The sequence below is a fragment of the Sinohyriopsis cumingii genome, chromosome 4 (assembly GCF_028554795.1).
Source record: "Sinohyriopsis cumingii isolate HCF-2022 chromosome 4, ASM2855479v2, whole genome shotgun sequence".
Lineage (NCBI taxonomy): Eukaryota > Metazoa > Mollusca > Bivalvia > Unionida > Unionidae > Sinohyriopsis > Sinohyriopsis cumingii.
This window is the reverse complement of record NC_142964.1, coordinates 107,922,681-107,942,482: the sequence shown is the minus strand read 5'-3', so window position 1 is coordinate 107,942,482 and position 19,802 is coordinate 107,922,681. Positions and strand designations below refer to the sequence as shown.

Genomic DNA, 19,802 nt, shown 5'->3' with positions numbered 1-19,802 from the left:
AATTTTGTCACAGATCATTATGTGTCTGAATTCAATGAAAAAAATTAACAGGAAAATTAGGTTAAGAAACACAAAGCATGTGTATGGTTCATTACGTTCCAGGGTCTATGAACAGTGTCTGTACAATGCTGCTTAATTTTCCTCATATGCATTTCCATGTATATTTATCCATTGTAAATTTCCAATAATTAATGCTTCTACGCCTATTTGTTTGAAAGACTACATCAAGAATAATTAACAATTAAAATATGCTTTCATATAACTTTTACTTCAGATTTTGTGAATATCGAAAGAAAGGTGTGAAAACTACTATACTAATCATTGACCAAAGTGCTGAGAACGACTTGCATTTGTGAACTTGCTTTTCCATAACAGTAAAACATTTTTATAAAAAGGCAAATTTTTAGTAAATTATGTTTCTCTGAGAATACTTACCCGATCACATTAACGTTAGGAATATAAGCCTGCTACCTCTCGAATCCAGCCCTACTAAAAGACGAAAATTCGTCTTTTCGGTCTATCTTATATAGACCAAAGGGCAATAACTCTTGCCCCTTACCTCCCCTTGCCACCGCCAGGTGTCGCTAGATTTTTTAAGCTGAGCGATATATATTATATGAGGATGCTCGCATAGCGGGGTGGTTGGGAGAGTTTTTAAGTAATGTGATCGGGTAAGTATTTGCTTTCTCCTTCAAATACGTTCCCCGATCACATTAACGTTAGGAGAATAAGTAATAGGAGGAGGGAATGCTGAGCATCCTACCTCCACCCCGGGTACCTTCTAGGGAATGATGGCTGGATTCCCCATTTGAACGATAACCCGTTCTCCTAATTTCATCAGCAACACAGCCTAGGGTCACGTGATATGTGACCCCTATGTACGGTTAAGAAGATAGTTATTGAAATCTTCTTACCTATGAAATTTCACTGGCGAATCCAGCGAAGCTGATAGGCTGTGCTGATTGTTTTAAATGGGTCTGGTGGTCATCTGGGCTGCCGACACCGGGCCTACCAGATTCAAGGTTTGCCTCTGAGAAGCCAAATCTCTGAGATAAAAGCTGGAGAAGGTTGACTCTGCATGCCAGCCAACAGCTTCTATTATATCTCGGATCGAAACATTGCGTTCGAATGCCAGGCTCGCCGAGATTGCTCTAATCTCATGAGCCGTAATCTTCATGAGGCGACTCTGATCTTGTGAGACCTCAGAGTACGCTGAGCGTATAACCAACTTCAACCATGAAGCAAGGGCTTGAGGGGTGATATCCCGTTTACCAGCTTTGACTGGAAGAAAGAGGCACTTACGTGTGTCCCGACACGCCTCTGTGCATTTTAAATAGTGCTTGAGTGCACGAACAGGATCTTGCATGGCTGCTGCTCTTGATTTATCTATGGAAGAGAGCGAGCGAATGACAATTCTTTGATTGCCAATGGATGGAACCTATTTTTGGCTACAAAGCCTGGCTGTGTCAGGAGGACCACCGAACCATCTGATCTGAACTGAAGAAAGTTCGGGTCACTGGAAAGGGCATGTAACTCGCTCACCCTGCATGCTGAAGCTAAGGCTATCAAGAAACATGTTTTGTATGATAGTAGCTTTAACGAAGTGTGGCCTAAAGGTTCAAATTTGTCTGAATTGAGCCATGTTAAAACCCAGGACAGATTCCATTTTGGAAACAGGGTGAGGGATTTTGGTCGATTGAAATCAAAATTGGCTAAAAGATCAGATAGATCTTTGTTATGCCCAATGTCACATCTACCATGATGGTGGAATGTGTCTGATATCATGGAGCGGTAGCCTTTGATAGTAATTGGGGCCAACTGTTTCTTGAGAATTGAGAAAAAAGTCGGCCAGTTGAGGGATTGAGACACTCAAAGGGACGATGTTATTGATATGGCACCAGTCCCTGAAAACACGCCACTTTCCCTCGTAAGCCTTCAGAGTGGAGGGCCTTCTTGCTCTTGAGATTCTCTCCACAATCGAAGGTTTAAACTGTTTGTCTCGCAAGGCTGCCCGGACAAGAGCCAAGCGTGAAGAAGACGACGATCCGGGCAGGAGTGGAACACCCATGACCGTGGTTGTTTGAGAAGATTTGGGCTGGTTGGAATCTTCCTGGGTAGATCTATCGCTAGATCGAGTAGATCGGTAACCCAGGACTTGTTCCATCTGAGAGGGGCAATCAGAATCATCCGACAGTTCTGACCCCTTAACTTCTTGATTATTTTTGGTACCAAAACCGTGGGAGGGTAGGCGAATGCCCACAACCCCTCCCAGCTGATTGACAAAGCGTCCACAGCCCAAGCCTCTGGGTCTGGAACCGGAGAGACAAAGGTGGGCAACTTGCAATTCCACCTTGTCGCAAAAAGATCGATCATCGGACGCCCCCAAAGTGTGCAAATCCGAAGAAAGACTGATTGATGGAGTGACCATTCCGTGTGAATGATTTGACCTTTCCTGGATACAGTGTCGGCCAAGACATTGAGTCTGCTGGGAATGTGTCTGATTTGTACATTGATGTGGAGGTTGTCGCACCAACGTAGAAACTGCCAGAACAGAATGCACAGGTCTGGTGATTTGGTGCCCCCTTGTTTGAGGAGGTAAGTCACCACCCCAGAGTTGTCTGACATAATGAGGACAGTTCTTCCTGAGAGTTGATCCGTCCAGAAATGAAAGGCATTGATGACAGCCCTCATTTCTAAAAGGTTGATGTGGAGAGACCTCTCCCCTGGCTCCCACGTGCCGCTGACTATAGCGATGTCCGGCAACAGGTGGGCACCCCAACCATAGGTACTGGCGTCGGTACATACCGTTATCTCTGCTTGGGGCATCTCCAGAGGAATCCCCGTGGACAGCCAACTTGGGTTGTGCCACTGACTCAGGAATGATCATATCTCGGGCGTGATCATTACTGTTTGATTGGGGGGACTTGAAAAGGGGCGCCATTGTGCCATTAATGTCATTTGTAAGGGACGCATAAAAAGACGGCCAAGCGGGATCAAGTCCGCTGCCGTATTGAATAATCCGAGGAGTTGCAAGAATTCTCTCGCTGAAATCCATGTCCTGTTGGAAACAGACTTGACGAGTTTGACAATCCGGATTACGCAAGCGCGAGGAAGTCGTACCAGATTCAGATCAGTGAGAAACTCCATACCCAGATGGACAAAACGCTGAGATGGACGGAGATCGGACTTTTTCCAGTTCACGAGAAAGCCTAGATGATCTAAAAGTGCTAAAAGATCGTTTCTGCCTTTGAGCAGAATAGAACTTACCATGTTTCTGGAGGATGTTGTCCAAGTACACTGAAATCCCTGTAGATGAAGTCGAGCGGAACAGGGTGACAACGCAATCCATAACCTTGGTAAATGCCCAAGGGCTGATGTTGAGGCCAAAGGGTAGGACCTGGAACTGATAAACCACGTCGCGGTAAGCGAATCGGAGAAATTTCCATGAAGCGAGGTGGATAGGGACGTGAAAATATGTGTCAGTCATATCTAGACTGATGGCATACTCGTCCCAAAGGATGGAAAGACAGATTGATCTCGCTGTTTCCATCTTGAATTTCGGTGGTAAAATGTATTGGTTGAGGCGACTCAGGTCGATGATTGGCCTCAACTTGCCGTTTGCCTTCTGATAAGAAACAGCCTGGAATAAAACCCCGGCGATTGCGGGTTTTTCACAATCTCCACCGCCCATTTTTCTATGAGCGACCGTATCTCCTGTTGTAGAAATATATCCTTCTCCCTATCGGACGGTACGTCCGTGAAGAGGGGAGAGGAGGACAGGGGAGGGGGTTGGATAAATGAAATCTGAAGTCCCTCCGAAATGATCTGGATCACCCAATCGTTCTGAGGAAAAAAGGTGGTCCAGTGGTCCTGAAATTGCAGGAGGCGGCCGCCCACAGGTAGGCTGCCCGCGGGTGGTGGAGAGGGTATGTCAATTTTTAGAGTTAGGAGGCTTGAAGACGGAGAAACTTTGTTTCTTACCTCCTCTGTATGGTTGCCTCCTAGCTTGATTAGACTGTTGTCTCCTGGCATTGGGTTGGGATCTATACTGCACATTTGATTGTAAGGATCCCTTGTCCCTGGTCCGCCAATCATCGCTCCGCTGTGGTAGGGGCTGATTTTTTCTAAACGCCTGCGAGGGCTGAGAGGCGAGTTGGAGGGGCAGTTCCTGACCTGCCTGCTTCCGAACTTCTTCAATTTTTCCTCCAAAGAGTAATGGTGACCAAACAGAGTCATCCGTAATGCCAGAGCATGATGGGGCTTGAGCGACGTGGACTTCAGACATGCGTCACGTCGTATCAGGTCTAAGTTGGCAGAAGCAGTCAACACATTAGCCATGGAATGGTGAGCTGCCCTGTTAATAACTCTAGCAATCCAGGCCATTGCTTCCCAAGCGTGGTCATTGTCGGATTTTTCTGCGAGTCGGAAAATGGCTAATGAAGCCAAGTCTAACATTGAAGACGTAGCGACTACGTTCCTGACTAACTTTGACGTGGCATGGAACACATTTTTGTCTGCTTTGTAAAACAGTGGAGCGGACAGGTGAACTGCTGCCATATTTTTGTCCAGGGCCAGAAGATCCGTACTGAAGGCGTCTGAATGAGTTTTGTACCAGCGACCCGAAAACGTCGCTGGTATTTGGCTTTCTGAAAAGAACGCCTTAGTATTCCCCTGATCACCTATTTGTCCTGATAGACGATCATTGATCTCCTTAATTTTTGCCGACTGGGGAAGGAGCCGGAAGGACGGCGTCTCTTCCTCCCTGTCAAGATCTACAGACGCCTTAACTTTGTAGTGTAGTCTTGAGTGGCGGTAGGAGGTGGAGGGCATTCTGAAATTGCCAACACCCTATAAATTTCTTCCACTGCCACCTTGAAGCCAAACTCAGTCCGTTCCATGGTTGGATCTGTGTACGGCTGATTTGCAGGAGTTTCGTCACCCTCACTGTGTGCCGAGTTGTGTTCTGTAATAGCTTGCATTTCTGGATAGGGCATACCAGGTGGCATAGATGACGCGATTCCGTCATCCTTAACACTGTCACTAACTCTCCCTTGTGGATAAGCTGTGAACATATGGACGGACGGCCCTGCCGGCTGGTTTGTCTGGCTTGTGGTCGGTCTGAATGTTGGCGACGGTCCTGCTATCACCGATACCGGCTGCTCCAATGGCCTGGCTGGACGGACAGATTTCTCACTAAAATCTCTGCCATAGTATTGGTATGTTGCCGGCGGTACAGCTTGACGGATGGATTTACCACTAAAATCCCCGTAAGTCATATTTGGATCGTTTTACCAATAGGGTCCCGATGCTGGGACGGTTGGACGGCCAGTGACGTAGAGGTTGTTTAAAGAAATGGATCTGATGGATCCGGTAAAAACCCCATGCGTCCTGACTTACAGGCCCGAAGGCCATGCTCGGACATGCGGGGGGACTTACGCCCACTGGGCAGCCTAAAATTGGGGGAACATTCCCCCAAAGAGTCAGACAAAGCTGTGTTAGCGAGCGAGGGAAATAAGGGTAATATCTGGCCTGATGTCAATAGCTGCATTGTCGTTTCCTGGACCAAACAACGCATCTGTTCAAAGTTGGACTGTTGTACCCTGTCAGCATTATTTCCCTCCATTGCCGCTGATGTTACTGTGGCTGACGGTTGCAAACGACGAACTTTAGGTGGAGAGGGGACCCCAACGTCCCCCACAAGGCTCGCAATGGAGGCTGTCTTCGGATGTATACTGAGGACATCAATGCTATCTTTCTTTGACTTATTCCGTCTATCCCTCCCTTTTGCTGCCTTCTGGACTACATCAGCCCACATTTGCTCTGTCCAAGTATTACACACGCTGCATGGTATAGATGATGTACACTTGGTACATACAATACAAGAGTCATGGTTGTCTTCTTTTGCTTTGAACTTTTTGCATTTCATGCATTTGGTTGACATTTCTACTGAAACGACACAAGAAAAGAAAACAAAGCACAAATTAGCAATTCAGCATGTTATTAATTCACTAATACCACAACCGTTACTAACGGAGTAAGCGAAATTAGTCAGTGTCACATTAATTCTTAATTAACAACACGAGTTCTGCGATAGCATGTGTAACATGGTCTTCAGTAAACGAAATCTGTAAGGGTGACAAAGTCACTCAATTTTGAGAAAAATTGTTAAAATAATGTATACAACCTGTAGAAGAATGATTGTCCAACGCAATAAATCCAAATGTAACTTCGGATGGTCCAATTTAACATTAAGATGGCTTGGATTGTTTGGAGGTATAATGTACGTGTTATCAGTACAAGCGAAGCTTAAAAACTAGCGACACCTGACGGTGGCAAGGGGAGGTAAGGGGCAAGAGTTATTGCCCTTTGGTCTATATAAGATAGACCGAAAAGACAAATTTTCGTCATTTAGTAGGGCTGGATTTGAGAGGTAGCAGGCTTATATTCCTAACGTTAATGTGATCAGGGAATGTATTTGAAGGAGAAATAGGAAATTAATAATGAGTTCATACGCAAACACCATACACATGTAAAACCCAAGAACTAAGTGAAGTAGGCCTGCAATGGTCACGAGTCACTTTTATAAAAAATTTTTAAGCTGAACGAATGTACAATTTCATACCCTTTCAATTTCCAGCTAATACAGCAGAAATTATTTACTGGTCAACTGATTGCGTCTAATAACACCACCAAGCCCAGCAAACATGTTGGCGGCTTTCGTTATTTTGATGTTTATTAAATTGTGAGAATCTTTATCAACCACTGCACTGTCTGCTGCTTGGTTGTGTATGCAGTTAAAGAAGAAACACATGTTGGCTATTGTTTGAGCAATGGTTGCATACAGAATTAACTGCAGACAATCACAAAGACGACTTACTGGCTTACTCATGGATCAGTAGTAAGTAACATTTCCGATAATGTTTATTTTGGCATAACATTTCAAGAACCTGGTGAAATTGTTAAATTTCAGAAGCTATGAAATGATCGCATGTATTACAATTCATAAGCGAACTGTTCCCAAAATGATAATAAACATTTTACACACTATTTGTCGTACTTAAAATTTTTAATTTTTTTTTTACCAGTACAAGAAAAATACATGTACATGTATTTAAAATTTCAGGAACCAAGCCATGATCATATTATATTCGACTTCATATGCAATCTCTTCCCCAAAACGATAATACATTTTTTATACATTATTTCACATACTTTGAACAAAACATTTTTCTCGGCATGAGAAAAATACACATACATGTATTTAAAATTTCAGGAACCACGCCACGATTGTATTCTATTCAAATTCATATGCGATCTCTTCCCCCAAAAATTTTTAATTTTTTATACACTATTTCACGTACTTTGAACAAAAAATATTTTTTCATGTGCGAAAGCAAATGATTATACGAAATTTCAGGAGCCATGCTACAACAATGTTATATCCAAATTAGTGTTATCACGAGGCATGCTATGCCAGGGTTGCACTGTAATAAATATATCTAGGCGAGTGTTCCAATAGTCCTTCTTATGGAAACAGTGCCCTATGGACGGTCTATCCTGACATTATTGTGATTTTCTAAAAAGAAATAATGACAATATATTTAAATGTCACATGTACACTCACCCAGTTTTATGCAATGCATACTAAGGAAACTACTTTGTATGCACTAGGTAAACAATTGATGACCTGTTTAACCTTTTTCCTTTTGTATTTCTCACTGCATCCTTTACTGAGGAAAAATAAAAGATGCAGACACACATGCAATAACAGATGATGTTTTCCTCTCTCTCTTGTGAGAATGCATTCTTTTTATACATATTGAAGAAAACAATGACAATAACAAGTATCTTTTGAGAGAGAGAGAGAGATGAAGAGAGAGAGAGAGAGATGTAGTGGGGTTTTAATGCCATTTTTCAGCACAAGATAGACTATACATGGCGGCTAGTATAAATGGTGGAGGAAGAACCCGGGAAAACCCCAGGAAGAACCACCGATGATGAAAACTACCGGCAAGCATTCTCACATACCCAAGTTAGCCAAATCTCAGACTTGAACCCATGAACCAGACAGAGGTGAGATAGCAGTGATCCAGAACGGTGAGCACTATAGACCACTTGGGACCCCAGAGAGAGAGAGAGAGAGAGAGAGAGAGAGCGGAATCCACAAGCCTCTTGCTCCCTTTAATGTTAGGCAGCTTGTAATGTTATTCCTTAACACAAGGACTTACCACAACCTTAGTTGTATGTTTAAAAGTATTATGGTGTACCCAAACCCGTAAAGGGTGGATTACACAAGGGAACTCAATACATCCCTTAAAGAACTGAATTCCAAAAGGGAGAAAATGTTACCAGCACATAATATAAATTACAGAATGGATAGTTTAACACTGAGAATCAAATTAACTGTTGAAGGGAGACTGCTAATGTGGTAAACACTTGCCTCAAGTAAATTTTATCAGGTGACAATCTATGCATAACATTCATACAGCATGGCGTCTTTGAATAAGATGACAGTTCTATGCATGCACCAAGCCAGGTGCATGAGTGGATTGCACCATACTGATGATTGTCCACTCAGCAGGAGGATGTATTCACATCAGACTGTGGTTTTCTAGCATGAAAAAGCAAAAAGCTGCACAATACGCAATAGGTAAGTAATTGCAGCTATTAAAAAAAAGAGTTGCTTCAACTCTATACCATCATTGTGAGAGTGATACCCATGTCTCATCATTTGCTAATGCTGGGGGGACAAAAATATATATGCATTCACACACTGCAGTTTAAGTTATATTTACATGCCATAGTCAAATCATTGCAGCTTAAACATACTGAAGAAATTCTAAGGTACTATGCCTTTCCAAATGACAGCAATACAGCTACATCTGTAGACAAATCTAACACATAAGAAACAAGATCCATTTTGAACATACTGCAACTTCAAATAAGAAATTATAAATTGTTATCATTAGTTTGATGTTTACCTGCTTTGATAAGTTTGGTAGACTTGACACCAAAGCCTCTATCCTTAGTGATGAATTTATGAAGCCCTGGGGCCCACTGATGATGCTGTATTCTCTGGTTGGAACACTGATTTTCACAGGGGCAGTACTCAGGATGACATTCTGTGTAGATCATTCTGAGGTGAAAAAAAGTTATTTTAGCAATATATATATATATATATATATATATATATATATACACACACACACACACACACACACACACATACACCGCTTATATGTTACAATATATGTAATATTACAATGTTCAGACATACCAGAATAACTAGGGTATGGTCATGGGTCCCATTAAATTGTTTGAATTTTGATCATTTCTACTTGAATCATTTAACTTTGCATTAGTTCTTTACTCACAAGAACCAATTATAATGTGATCAGACATAATTAAAAACCAATTGATTATTATTATTATTATTATTATTATTATTATTCACTATTATGGCTGCCTTTATTAGAACACCACTTAGCAACATATTCCCCCACTTTTAATACAAGTCACTTTGATAGCTCCAATGAACAGTATTATATGGAGGAACCAGTCAAGTAAATTGTTATATGCTCAATTTTTTTCTATTGCTTTATCACTGACATAACTATGCAGTATTTCTCCATACTACATAGTTTCAAAGTGAATGATGTGTGTGTGTGTGTCTGATAATGTTATGTTGAGTGTTCACAGCTACTTTTTCACTGTAAACAAAGATGGATGCTCAGTTAGAAAACACTTGTGCTGTCAATTTCTTAACTTTGTCTGTTTTTGTGACTTCTTAACATCCACTGTTATAGTTTATCACATAGAAGAATGAGATTCAGTATGCTTCTTACAAACTTCATTTGTAATACAATTATCCTTTGAAGATCCAGCCCACTGCTTTCATTAACTAACAACTGACTGGAATATGGTCACATTTATATATGACCATGTCAGACTGAGCTTGGAGGCTCTTGCTCTAAATGGATATAAGCTTATCAAGTAAGAATTACACAGATTTAGATTTCTTTCTTTTTCATGATATCTTGACTTCTAAAAACAGCCTTTGTTTTAGTGTGACTCTTCTACACTTTTTGTTTCCCCCATTTCTCTCTGCAGACTCATTTCATTTTAAACAAAAGCTAGCCAAGCTTGAAGCTTAAACAGACTGCCAATACATTTGCCAAGGGACAACCAATTCTTTTACACACACTTTAGAACGGTATGCTCTTCAAACTTGCTTCCAAAAAGGCCTGAATACCCTTTTCCTTTCACAAGAATGCCAATATCTAATTTAAATTCTTCAGCAGCATTTCCTGCAGCAAGGTGCATCAAATGACAGGGACAATTGGTTGCATAAACTTGGCAAGATGTTTTTGACGATATAGGACACAACTCCTTTATGAATTCCTGATCATTGATGGTTTACATCTGAAAACCCCATGCAGTTCTGCCAACTTGTATCAAGTTTTTTTCAAAGCATTATAATGCAAGCCAAAACTACTTATCTAATGTCGATTTTGGTAATGAAGGAACTCTCATGATTATCAAAGTAGTAGAACCTTTTCCTGTCATAATCACATTAGTTATAAAATGCAAGCTGTAAGAACACTGCAAGGTTCAATTTTTAGTCTTTGCTATTTTCTTTGGAGAAACATTGAACAATATTAGATGTTTTTGTTCTTTTACAAGCATACTCTTCTGCAATTTTGTAGTCTGGGAACATCCATTTAAGCAAAAGACCAACATTTCTGCTACTGCTAGTGTACATTCCTGTTCTATTAAGAAATTGGTACATAATACCTCTGCATTTCTCATACTGGTGTCTACACTTGAATTTTGCTGCAAAAAAACCCAGCTCCCTTAATTTTCGAATTAGTGAGTTAATTTTATGTGCTTCTTTGTATCTACCAACATGAGAAATCATAAAATGCATTCCACAGATCAATCATGCTGCCTTTATTGTTGGTGATTTCATCTGCCATTGCTGTCACAAATGACGAGTTTTGCATGTCACATCTAAGACTATCCTCAACAACATTTGATAGGTGCTCCAGTAACTCTGAAAATGTAGTAGCTTAGTCATACTGATTGTCAGAATTCTTTAAATTGAAAATGGCATAAAATTCTTAAGCCGCTAAGTCGTGTATTAAATTAAAAAGAGATTTGTATTTTAAAACAAGGGATGTCTTCTACGCTCAGCCAATCTACACATTTAAGATGCACTTTCACTGCTATGCCTTGTTGGAAGAATATTTTTGTAACCCTGTATTCAAATCTGCCTGGTGTTATGGACCTTCAATCTGCAAGTTATTGTTATTTGCACATTTGGTCATGGTGGTTTTTCTTAAGCCTCTGTACATATATGGCAAAATATAAAGATGTCTTAACTGTCACAGTCTTAACTCGACTTAACTTCTTTTTGAAAACGTAGTCAGCTGTGTTTTCAACCATTGCTGCACAAACTGTGTTTTATCTTACGAGTAACCATTACCTCATCTTTGGATGACGAAGGCTCCACTGGTTTGACAACAATACTATTATCATCAGAAGGTCATAAATGCTGTCCAAAAGATAATTTTGTTTCGAATCTATTTTAATTTTTTTGCCTTGGACGCCATTTTCAAATGAACGAATGGAAATTATTGCTTCATTGCATGACAAAGGTACATAAAATAATAGTTTCTCGTTAGAATCACTTTAAAATCACATGTTTATTTTCTGCCTCTTTCTTGGGTATCATGATTATACAGTTCTACAAATGATGTGACAGTTATAGGTCACATAAGGTCAGCTCCAGGCTCCACACTCAGTTTTAACCCTATGTGTTATGATAACATTAGCATAAGAAACTGATGTGCATGTGTTTTCCGTTTGGGAGAGTTGTAATCTAGTCATTAAAATAGTTAGACTAAACTTTGCTCTTGTTTTAATCAGCAAAACATAATATTGGGGTGCTTCAATTAACCTACCGGCGACGATTTTTAGACTGAACCTTTGTTTTTTGTTAATGAGTAAAATGTAACATTGGGGTGCATCAATTTTACATACTGACAACTATTTTTGTGCATCAATTCGGAAAAGTCTTTTTATTTGAGGCATGCTGCATGGGTACATAAACTACTGCTTTTCTTTTGGGAGTGAGGGTGTACCAAAATAAGCATAATCCATACAGTTAAAAATAACATCATGATCATGCCAAAAGCATAATGGTTGGCAGGTATAACAGTGCCAAATTATGTACATCAGGGTGCTTTACTTTAGAGACAACAAGTTGCAATACATTTTTATGAAATATACATGGCATGTTTCTAAATTAAAATTCTGGTGTATTTTGATTTTCTGGAGCAGTAAGACAAATGGTGATACACTGGTTTAGCATTACCTGTTAAGACAATCTTCCCCACATCCTGCTTCATCTTTGGTGGATGGCCTCTTACAATTACATGGATGTGGTTCATAGGACTGCTGTTTTACATCCACATAATAATCTGAAACATAACAATGGTCTGATTACTAAAAAGGCTATTAGTCCAATTAGTATAAGCTTTTTCACTTCAGTCATTACGCAAACCATGGCAAAAAAAATATTCAAAACATACTTTTTTTTTCTTCAATAAGAGATCAATATACTCATCTCACTGAGGCTAAAGCTAACTGCATTGAGACTTAAAAAATCTGAGCATTCTGGCAGAACATTCTGACTACATAAAGAACAGGTCAACACAAATAGAGGACAGTGAAAATATTGAACACCTGAGCTCTTTTGTAACACAAGGCAGAAATTTTTTTTCCTTGATTAATGACAAGAGTCCTTTGAATGAATTGAGGCTCTCCTGTCAAATATGAATTTCCAAGAATTCAACATGAGACCATTCCTTTTTTTTTCTAATGTGGAGTGTTTAAACCATCTCTGACATTCTTGAGCAACAACATTTTCAAATTAGCTCAGTGGCAGCAAACTGGATGCAGAATCAGGACAACATTTCAATTTAGAATGAAATAAATACCATCAGATGATTTTTGGGGAAAACTCCATACAGATAATTAGAGACAAGATTTTCAATATGTTCTTTGTAGCAGTCATATTTGAGGTCAGATTGGAACCATTTTCATTCAAGACCAACAATATATCACAATTTGTATGCTGGTAAAACCCCCATATCTATATGACTTTACATTTATGAAGAGTAAACAATGACAAGATTTTCAAGAAGGCGGCATTAGCAAATGTCAGACTGGCACCATTTTCATTTAATACCAAGTAGACATCATAAGAAGTCATCTTGTGAAAACCCTATTTTGAAACAGGAGTTATGATGAAATTTTCAAGATGGGTACTGTGAGAACCATCTTGGATAAAAGATCAGCACAAGTTTATAAAATAGCAACTAGACGCCGTAAGAAATCTTCTGGTGAAAACCACATGTTGATATGATTCGCTGTTCAGGTGAGTAGCAATAACAAAATTCTGAAGAGAGTTGCTTTGTTGGCCATAACAGATGTCAGACCAGTACCATTTTCATTCACAGCTAACTAGACATGATAAAAGTCTTTCAGCAAAAAAAAACCACGTTGACACGACCATCAATTTTATGAGGAGTTGTGATAACATGATTTTTAAGGTGGCTGCTGTAATATTATATTGGATGCAGCACCATTTCCAGTCATGTGCAGATGGGAAGTGTGAAATATACATGGAAAAAGCAGAAAGACACTCAAAACAAGAGTCCCTTGAGGGACTGACACCCTACTGGGCAAAAAGAATTTCCAGAAATTCAGGATAAGACCATTTCTTCCTATTGACTGTCAAGTGTTGAAACCATCTCTGATATTTTTCAACAATAACAAGATTTTTTAATAAGCTGCTGTGGTACACACAATGGATGTCAGCTTGGCACCATTTTCATTTAGGACAAAGGAGACATCAGTAGAAGTCTTTTGGTGAATACTTCTTGTTATACTGATCATCCATTACGGGAGAGTAATGACATGATTTTTCTGAAGTTGATGTGGCAGCCAAAATGGATACATGATAAGCACAATTTTCATTTAGGACTTTGTGAAATCCTGTCATCAACATCATCCATTCATGGGGTTTAGTGATAAGAAGAATTTTAAGAGAGTTGTCATGGCAGCCATGTTGGACCAATGGCTGGCACCATTTTTTCATTTAGGACCAACTAGAAATCATAATAAGTCCATTACTGAAACCCTAAGTTCATATAGCCATCCTTTTGGACAGGAGATGAGATAACTTTTAAAGATATGACTTTTCATTTATGAGTTGTTGCAATAACATAATTTTAAAGATGGCTGCTGTAGTGGCCATATTGGACATCAGATTGGCCCCATTATCAGTTATGACCAACTGGATAATATCTAAGATCATCTGGAGAAAATCCCACATTAACATGACAATCTGTACATATAGAGCTTTGGCATTTTATTGAAACCCCAAGTTGATGCAACCAGCCATTCAGGAAGAGTAATATTAATAAGATTTTCAAGATGGCAGCAGTGGCAGCCATATTGGACATCAGATCTACACCATTTTCAGTTAGGACCAACTAGAAATAAAGTCTTCTAGTGAAAACCCCATGCTGACATGACTGTCCATTCAGAAATGGCTGCAAGATTTTCAAGATGCTGTTATAATGGATGTCAGTTCAGGACCACTTTCAATAAGACCAACTAAATATCATACAATGTCTCACAGTGAAAATCCCATCTCAATATGACCATCCATGTAGGAGTAGGAATAACAATGTGGCAGCTATACAGGATGTCAGATCAGCACTACTTTTGTACAGGACCAACTAAATATCTGAAGTCTTTAGGTGAAAACTAATTTTTCCTAGTATAACATGTTCCTATGTGAATACTTACCCAATCATAATACCTTAAGCGAACAACTAATACCTCACAAATCCAGGACAAACAGAAAAAACTCTTAGCAAAAAGCATAAAAGTTAATCTGCCCACCCAGGAGGTGGTCAGGCAGAGTGATCTTCTCTTGATATAGGGCTTGGCAACAAAATCCATGATTATCCCAGTCACTACTGGAGCCTAAAGCATGCTCTCTATATAGATGTGATTGCAGGGAGGCTGGGATGTGGTATGTGTAATGTGACTGCATTTGTATTCACGAAGAAACATTTTACTAGAAAAGATTGGTTTCTTTTTTAAGTGCGTTACCCAATCATAAAACCTTATGAGAACAGGGAAGAGGTGGTGGGAAGTACATCCTCATACCCCGAAGATGCCATCTCTGGTCTCCTAAGGTATGTTAGATAGCTACTAGGCAACCTGACTGGAGAAGACTCCATCTGTCAAGAAGCAGCTTCAGAAAGGGAACATTTTCCCTCCCACAAATCCAGCAGAAGTCATGAAGCTGCATGTTATGAAGCTGTTGAATGACCTGGAAAGGTGACCTGTTGCGCCATGGCTATCGGATCCATCAGATTGATTTGAGGCCTTTGGGATGAAAGATCTGAGAGGTAAAAACTGGAGAATGTGGACTCAGATCTCCATCCCACGGCATGGATAACATCAGTTAAAGAACAGTTATGGTCAAAGTTGATGCTTGTGGCAACTGCTTTAACCTCATGAGCCGAAATGTGTAACAGATTCATCTGAGTTAGGGTAATTTCCCTGGTATGCAGAGTAAATAACCCAACTTTATCCAGGATGAAAGTGTCTGTGCAGCTGTATCATCCTGTTTCCTATCTGATAGATAAAAATTGGTATTATCTCCCTTGATGCAGCAGCTCCGTCTTTTCAAGAAACTGCTTCATTTGGTTTGGTAGCCCATGGATGGAAGCCTGTTCTTGGTGATGAAAGAGGAACTGCCATCAGTGAAACTGACCCATCTTTTCAGAACTAAATGTTATTCAGGTCCCCTGATAGGGCATATATTTTGCCGATTAAGCCTGCCATCATTAATGTGATAAGGAAGTAGGTCTTGTATGAAAGTGAGTCAAGGTGGCCTTGAAAGCAGTTCAGTACCCATTATAGGTTCCAATTCTGGCACAGAGCCAACATTTTTGGCTGTGTATAACCAAAGTTGGAGAGGAGGTCAGATTAGTCTTTGTTTTGTCTGATATCATCTCTTCCATGACAGAAGGTGTCAGCGATCATGAAGCGATAACCTTCAATTGTGCTTCATGCTGATTTTGTCTCATCAAAGAGCCAGAGGAGGAAAACAGCTGTTTCAGGTATAGATGCCCGTAGAGGAAGAATGTGTTCTTGTAAACACCACTGTGTAAATATTATCTATTTGCCTTCGTACACTTTAAGAGTCAAGGGCCTTCTTGCTTGAGCAATTCTCTCCATGAATGGTTGTGAGAACTGGTTATTTCCAAGGGCCTGTTTAAAATATAATCCAGACATGCAGGTTCAGTAGCTCTGGGTCAGGGTGAAACAACTACTGACATGGTTGTTTTCAGATGATGATGGAAATTCGTTTTCTATGGAATTTCCCTTGTGAGATTAAGGTCATTCATCCATGACTTCTCCCATCTGAATGGTGCAATGAGAATGAGATGACAGGTACTGGTAAATACAATGAAGTGTGATGTCTGGACACTAAATGTATTGGCAGAGAAAACTCATCTGTATGTAGCCAGTAATTGTGGAATAATAACTATTCTGAGAGTTTTCTAAGGGTCTCAGGGACTTGCTAGTTAGTATAATAGAAGTACAGCCCAAACTTGTTTGTGAAATTGCATAAGTAAAATTAATGTGTAAAAAGACAAAGTGTGGATAAATTTGTAAAGGCAGAAATTTGCTGAGATGAAAAGAGAGACAAGATGGAAATATATATATGGAGTATATTTTCCTTGTGAAGTGAGAACTCCAACTTGTTTCACTGTTGATTCTGGCTTTTGTGAGGTCTCATGCTGCGTGTGCTTCTTGGCACAAGCGGAAGTAGTAACCGAGATATTCATGGGTTTTGCTGCTAATCCCTATATCATGGAGAGATCACTCTGCCTGATCGCCACTGACGTAGGCAGATAATGTTAAGCTCTCTTAGCTAAAAAGTTTTATCTGGGAAAGCTGGATTTGCGAGGTAGTAGTAATTCTCCTAAGGTATTATGATTGGGTAACATATTTAAAGAAGAAACTCAATGCCATTTTTGTTGTATAAAACTTGTATTTACATGGAGACAAAATTAAATGAAAACTTACTATTTCGTATTCTTCTATACAGCTGTCCTCCTTCTTTCTTCCGTAACTGAAATGGTAAAATGGTAAATGGTAAAATATATGATTTTATTTTATGCTGGAGTGAATTATCAATTTTATTTTTTCACCAAAGTCAACAGACATTGATAATATTATGATCAAAGAATTTCATCCATCAAGTTGTCGATTCAGTGGAAACACAAATCAACCTGTGATCTAAATCTCACTATGAACTTTTCTCCAGTTGCATACTTTTTTTTAACCTTGAATTAGGAAAGAGAATCATGTTACTACTCATGTTTTCTGTATGAATGTACACAACATACAGCAGATCATAAACAGTAAACAGTTGACAATGCCATATAATATCTGCTATACACTGTATGCAACCAATACATCTGAGCATAAAATATAAAAAAATGTGTGGTTTTCCAGAATTTTTCACCCACTCAATGAAATATAGCCATTATACTTTCTTGCAGACATGATTTTGGTATTCCACAAAAAAGTGGAAAATTTTAAAGGTTGGTTTGGGGGTCCTCCCCCAACGGTGTCTTGAGGGTCAGCGCCTCCGATCGGGGGGGTCCAGGAAGCCAAAGTCCCCCGTCATTTTACAATCATAAAAAATTGCTCCTGGGGAAACTTATGATCATGATATATAACAGAATAATCATTTGAAAAACTAATAAACATACAAAAAAATTTCAACTTGAATAATTTCACAATATTTATTGTCACATTAATTTGTTCTCCAATACTATTGATGCTTAAGTTATTTCATGTGCATGTCAGTGTTCACATCGTAATTAAGCCAAAATAATTTCTCAATTTTTGCAGCAAAATTATTATACCTCTCTCTTTTCATAACAAATCTGTAAAATAAACACTCAAGCACATCAACTATATACAAATAATCCCATACATTCACTTGTCTTTTTCTCCAATGGACACAGTTGAGCTCTTTTGCGGCTTTGGCAAAGATTTGTTTAGCCTTCCTTTTTGACAGACTTTTTGCTCAATGTGCAATCATTTCTTTTCCTTCTCAATGAGAGCCTTTTTTCCTTTCAAGCTGGTGCTTGTATTGGCAACATGCAGTATGCGTATTCTGATAGAGCTACGTCTGTTCTCTCATGCGAGAAATCTTTCTTCTTGTAGTAATTAACTACACTTTTTCCAGATGCCTTCATAGCTTCAATTTTTCTGTACACAGCTTCTTTTGTAGGTGCCTCTCCGAACTCTTCCAACAGGGATTAATGTAGAGCAGAGGTCACAAAATGCCAGTCCTCTAGCTTACTTATAAACTGACCAACTAAATTTCTGTCAACTTTTTGCTCCAGCCATTCCTATTTCCATTCGTTTTTTTTAACCTTTATCTAAACTTCTCGTGTCATGATCTATCTAAAAAAACTTGGGCTGCCATTTTTTGCAAGCATGTTTCTTTTTTCCATTGCCATCAGTTTCCATTACACGAAGAGTCATTGGATGAATTTAAACTTTTGACCAATCAGAATAATCTTTACAAGTTGTGGGCTAACTAATATATGGAACGAATATGTTACAAGGGTCGTTGTGGAATGGGACCAAACAGACTGTTTTTAAAAAACTGGATCAGATTTCCGCTTTAAAACGGAGAAAAACTGCGTGGTTTTTTAACCATCTGCTTTTGTCCTAGAGTGAAAAAGAAGTTCAGGTGGGCCTGTAAGGGCAGTTGGTCCCAAACTCTGGGTTTGTATGATGTTTGCTGACATTTAAACGTTTTAAAAAGACTGGATTCTTTTTGTCAAATCTGGCCAAATTCTGTCCGATGGTATTTCAATAAATCTGAAAGGCCTTTATGCCTGGACTCTTTCTGTCAAATCTGGCCAAATTAAAATCTGGTTATTAAAACTTTTTTTTTTTCTGTTTTGTCATATAGGTGTGCTGTATCACTGCATCTAAGATCAATGCATCTATGGTATGTATCCTCACTTCTGAGAAATGTGAAGTTTTCTTGTTCCCTATTATTGAACTGAACTGGGTCTTTTAATATCTGTTATGGTTTTATTCATATATTTGTGAATATGATTTGCATAAGGTATGTATAATTAAACAGAATTTGACAAGACAAACTATGCAATAAAAAAACAGTTGAAACAATAAATGTCCATACAAGTGAAAACTGAACAGCTTACCTGACCATTTATATGAAGTCCCCATACATCATATGGAAGTCTGAAATCCTCTTCAATAAGCCTCAAGAATTTTCCAAAATGTATCGGTGGTGGTAAAAGACTCTGATTTGACTTGTCATGGTGGCGCAGACTTGACTCTCTTGGGCTGAAAATAACAGATAACATAGTCTTAAATGCACTTCAAAAATGTATTATCTAACATATTATGGTATAACGTACACATTTCATACATATCTTTCATTTTACTTTGAAGAATGGTACATGTAAATCTGACAAAAGGACCATGGCACTAAAGCTGCCAACAAAACACACTCACTCCTGAAATATTAAATCTGTTGCATTGCAACTACACTGTATATAAGCCATGTGTACATACCAGCAAGATACTTATGCTCCTCTTCTGACAATCATACTCATTATTCCCACTATGAAGTGATGTGATTTGATTTTGAT

General features: G+C 39.2%; 1 protein-coding gene across 3 annotated transcripts in view; it reads right to left on the bottom strand.

Annotated features, from left to right (window-relative positions):
• The window catches only part of LOC149801847 (uncharacterized), a 173,410-nt gene that overhangs the window by 51,257 nt on the left and 102,351 nt on the right, over positions 1-19,802 (bottom strand). For all 3 annotated transcript variants that reach the window (XM_089956221.1, XM_089956220.1, XM_089956223.1), the window contains exons 6-9: positions 19,350-19,494; positions 17,182-17,227; positions 12,377-12,482; positions 8,982-9,136 (exon numbers count right to left, since the gene is read on the bottom strand). In XM_089956221.1, coding sequence (XP_089812347.1) covers positions 8,982-9,136; positions 12,377-12,482; positions 17,182-17,227; positions 19,350-19,494 — 452 coding nt within the window. The remainder of the gene's footprint in view (positions 1-8,981; positions 9,137-12,376; positions 12,483-17,181; positions 17,228-19,349; positions 19,495-19,802) is intronic.